This window comes from Otolemur garnettii, unplaced genomic scaffold (assembly GCF_000181295.1).
Source record: "Otolemur garnettii isolate 467f Iridium unplaced genomic scaffold, OtoGar3 scaffold00368, whole genome shotgun sequence".
Classification (NCBI taxonomy): domain Eukaryota; kingdom Metazoa; phylum Chordata; class Mammalia; order Primates; family Galagidae; genus Otolemur; species Otolemur garnettii.
The window spans coordinates 119,671-123,705 of NW_003852763.1; the positions used below are offsets into that span (position 1 = coordinate 119,671).

General features: G+C 42.5%; 1 gene segment (V, D, J or C); it reads right to left on the reverse strand.

Annotated features, from left to right (window-relative positions):
• Positions 1–931: 931 nt before the first annotated feature.
• Positions 932–1,505, reverse strand: LOC100949324. The segment is given in 2 exon segments: positions 932–1,299; positions 1,403–1,505. Coding segments are annotated over 2 exon segments (414 nt in total).
• Positions 1,506–4,035: the final 2,530 nt, after the last annotated feature.

Here is a 4,035-nt window from a genome sequence, read left to right on the forward strand (position 1 = left end):
TTCCATCCAGATTTCATTTATTTAACTGTTTCTTTTCCTTTAGAGTTGCTGAGTGAAATAAGTGACAGAATCGACTTTTCAATGTCTCACTGCCGACACCTCAGGGACATCCATTCATCCTATGCTATTTCCCCCTCATGGAAAATCTAGTAAGACCTCCTTGGGTCACCCTCATTTAGACGCCAGTGGACGTTCTAACCCCAGAAATATTTTTCTGCCATTGTGAACCCTCAACAACCCCTTCACCAAACCGGTATGAAAGCCCAGAGCAAGCCCCCTGTCCTGTCTGTTCAGCCAAACTGGGATTCTTGAGGAACATCCCATCTCTCAGCAAACATTTGGGTAACCGAGGTATTAACCTTCTCACATTCCCTAGCTGTGCTTGTGTAACACAGTCAGACCCAACACCCTCACTCTACACTGATGGGGCCTCTCTGCCTTGGCATCTGTCCACTGCATTGGACGTTGTGAGCTGGTTGCTTAGATACTGAGCACCATGGGGTCTTTGTCCTCTCTCTTAGGAAGGTGCCTCCTTCTGTCCCTAAGGTCCGGGAGTCATGTTGTCTGCTTTATGACGAGGGGCACTTTCAGTTCTGTGTTCTGTGCTGCACTGTGGATACAAGAGAAATTTTTTTTATAGATTTACCGACTTACTCCAAAGTGTTGATAATTAATGCCCATTTGGGGACAAGATAGTGGCTGAAAGCTACCCTCTCTCTTTTGTGCAAGTGAGGTTTTCGGTTATTTGCTCAGACACATCCAATTTAGAAATATAAGAGCAAAACACAGAATCATAAATCCAGAGATGTTCCCCAGAGGAAACTGTTACATAGAGAGGAAACCATCACCGTGAGCAGACACCAGAGCAGAGCCCCCAAGGCCAACCCCCGCACCGGCACTGGGTGACTCTGCTCCTGTGTCCCGGCGCCGCCTAGCGGCCACGCTCCGCTGAAGGTTTATGTCTGGGCTCCCACTGCCTTTTCCTCGCTGTGTCCCTCGCACAGAAATACACGGCGGTGTCCTCAGGCCTCAGGCTGTTCATTCGCAGATGCAGAGTGTTCTTGCCATTGTCTCTGGAGATGGTGAATCGGCCCTTCACGGAGTCCGCGTAGTTTGTGCTACCACCATCATAATTGATGTATGAGACCCATTCCAGCCCCTTCCCTGGAGCCTGGCGAACCCAGCTCATGTAGTAATCAGTGAAGGTGAATCCAGAGGCTTCGCAGGAGAGTTCGAGGGAACCCCCAGGCTGGACCAAGCCTCCCCCAGACTCCACCAGCTTCACCTCACACTGGACACCTGAAAACACAGAGACACTTGGTCAGAAACCTCCACACACACCCTCTGTTCTCTCTCTCACATCCACTCACACACTCTGAATCTCCAGGTCTCCATGAATCACCTTGTAACAGAGCAAGGAGGAGAAGCCAGCTCAGCCCAGACTCCATGGTGCGCCGTCTGTCTTCAGTCCTGAGCAGTGAGCCGGCAGACCTGGGAGTCCTAGAGTTGGGGCTCCTCTCCCAGATCTGCAGGGTCAGGGCTGGGTGGTTTTCATGAGCACAGGGAAGCCCTATTTGCATGTCCTCTTGCTATATAAGATGTCTTGGGTGGGACTCCAGAGGGGAGAGCAGGGCCTGAGCCAGGATGAGTGTGCAGGAATATGACAAGGGTCACATTTGATGATACATAAATTTTTACTTTGTAAAAGTAAAAGATTGTAACGTCATACATATTCACGTACATCATCTTATTTCATGTTTTCACATGTGCAGGGATCGTGTATTGTAGGTGTAATTGTTTCTTTCATGTTGTAAATATGAAGATCACCCCAGCACATAATGGGACCGTGTGATGCGTCCTGGAGCTCACGTCTGGTCAGAGTGCATTCAGGAATCTGAGCATGAGCTCCTCAGATCTGGACACCCCTGAATCCAGCACAGAGCTGGATATGCTTAGTGAAGTCTCCCTAATTCTGTTCTGAGAACTTGTGTGGTTTTGCTGCACCTAAACCCTACCACACCAGATAGGGAGGACTAGGGTTGATGGAGTTGATTTGAGGAGATATTAGACATTTAACATATTATCTACCTTTCTATCATTTCTTCCCTATAAGTGTTTTTATATTTTATTTGTAATACCTTAAGTGAGGTATAACTGAAATGTAGTAAAATACATTTGTTTAAATTTTGCACATGATAAATATTGATACATTCACAGTCATTATCAGGATAGTGAGCAAATCAATTCCTGCAGCTTTTTTTTTCTTTTGGCCGCCTGCTGCCTTCGGCATATGGGGCAATTCCCTTTCACATTTTCCTGTATTTGCTTCTTTCCCTTTTCATTTTTCTATCATTTTCCTAGGCAAATATTGAACTTATTTAAACTACTTTAGGTTAGTTTTCATTTTATAGAATGTATACAAATGGAAAAAGGTAGTTTGTGCTTTCAATTGTTTAGTTTATTTACTCAGCGTAAACACTTCCATACATAGCCATGTTGTCAAATGTGCCAAACATTTGCTAATTTAAGTGGGGCATAGTATTCCACTGAACAAATTTAACATATTTATTTTCTATTATGCTGTGGATCAATATATATAACCATTAAACTTATAAACTTGTCCTGGGAAAAGTGCTACATACCTCATTGCTGAATATCATTATAGTCACCTGCACAGAACTGCCTGTGGTGATCTGATGAGCACAGTGATATTCAGCAATGAGTATGCAGCACTTTCTCTAGAATGAGCTTGTGAATGTAATTTTCAGACCTTTAATTACTTACATTTTCTGAGTCTTGCAAGTAATCCGTTCTCATCTTGAAGATGGATGTACTCAGGTGAGAAACATAATTTTTGAAAATTCTTAAAACAACAACAGATAAACAGCAGAAGCTGCAATTTGGCAAACATTCTTTAATACTTCAGATAATTAAAGATATAAGACTAACAATGAACGAGACCTCTGGGGAGAGGCAAGTTCTTGCAGGAAGAAACCATGCCTGGAAATTATATGATCTGGGGCAGAGGCCGCCACACTCAGTGTAGACTATGAGAGAATGAAGCTAAGAATGTGCATTGCACTGCTAGAAGCTGAGGGTCGCAAAGGCTTGATGGTGGGAATTCTCAAGGGCCACATGCCCAAGGGAATTCCCATCCTCTTGTCAGGTTCCTCTAAAGCAGGGGCAGTCAGAGGAGCTTTCCTCCCCAAAGAGAAATGGTGAGGACACATGTCTGAAATCCTCCACACCTTCAGATCCTCCTCCCCCTCACATTACTATAGAATTGAAAACCTGATCTTCAACATATCCATCAAAATTGATCTTTACAAAGTCTGTGCAGTGTTCTACTGCAAACCTTCCCCTTTAAAAAAAATGTATCTTAAATTTTTTTTGGTAATAAGTGAAAGTAAATGAATTGAAGGAGAATTAAGGCTATTTTCTGAAGAAGGATTTTCATTCTGCCCAAGAGCACCTCATTGAAAGTTATCTGAGAACAAGCACCCAGGGATTATTATAAACCTTTTCATGTGAGGTGATTTTACAAAAGCTAGAATTAGATAAGTATGTTCACAGAAAGGGCACAGAATGCATGTTTTCAGTTGATACCAGCTCTGAAGTATGTGCCTCACCTCTTTGAGATTGTAGAAGGAGTAAAATCTGATTTTTTTGAACTTTTCTAACTAGAAATGTTAGGTTTTAAAATAATATTAATAAAAAGCTAAAGAAACATGGTTTAAGTAAAGAAACTTTCTTTTTTTTATTTATTGAATGCTATGAAATCCTGCAAAAGATAGAGAATCACTAAAGAATGCAGTCTAACCTTCCTTCTTTCTTTTTTTCTCTTACTCAAATCTTTTCTTAAGGGGACTGGAGAGGCACACCGTACAAACCAATCTTGTAGATGGTTTTTTACTAACCTCCTATAATGTGGCTTACTTTCCAATCTGAGTCTGGGGTAATATCATGCAACAGCAAACTCCCTTATTTAAATCAAGCATTTCTTTCTGACTCCAAGTCTTAACTTTTCCAACCAAT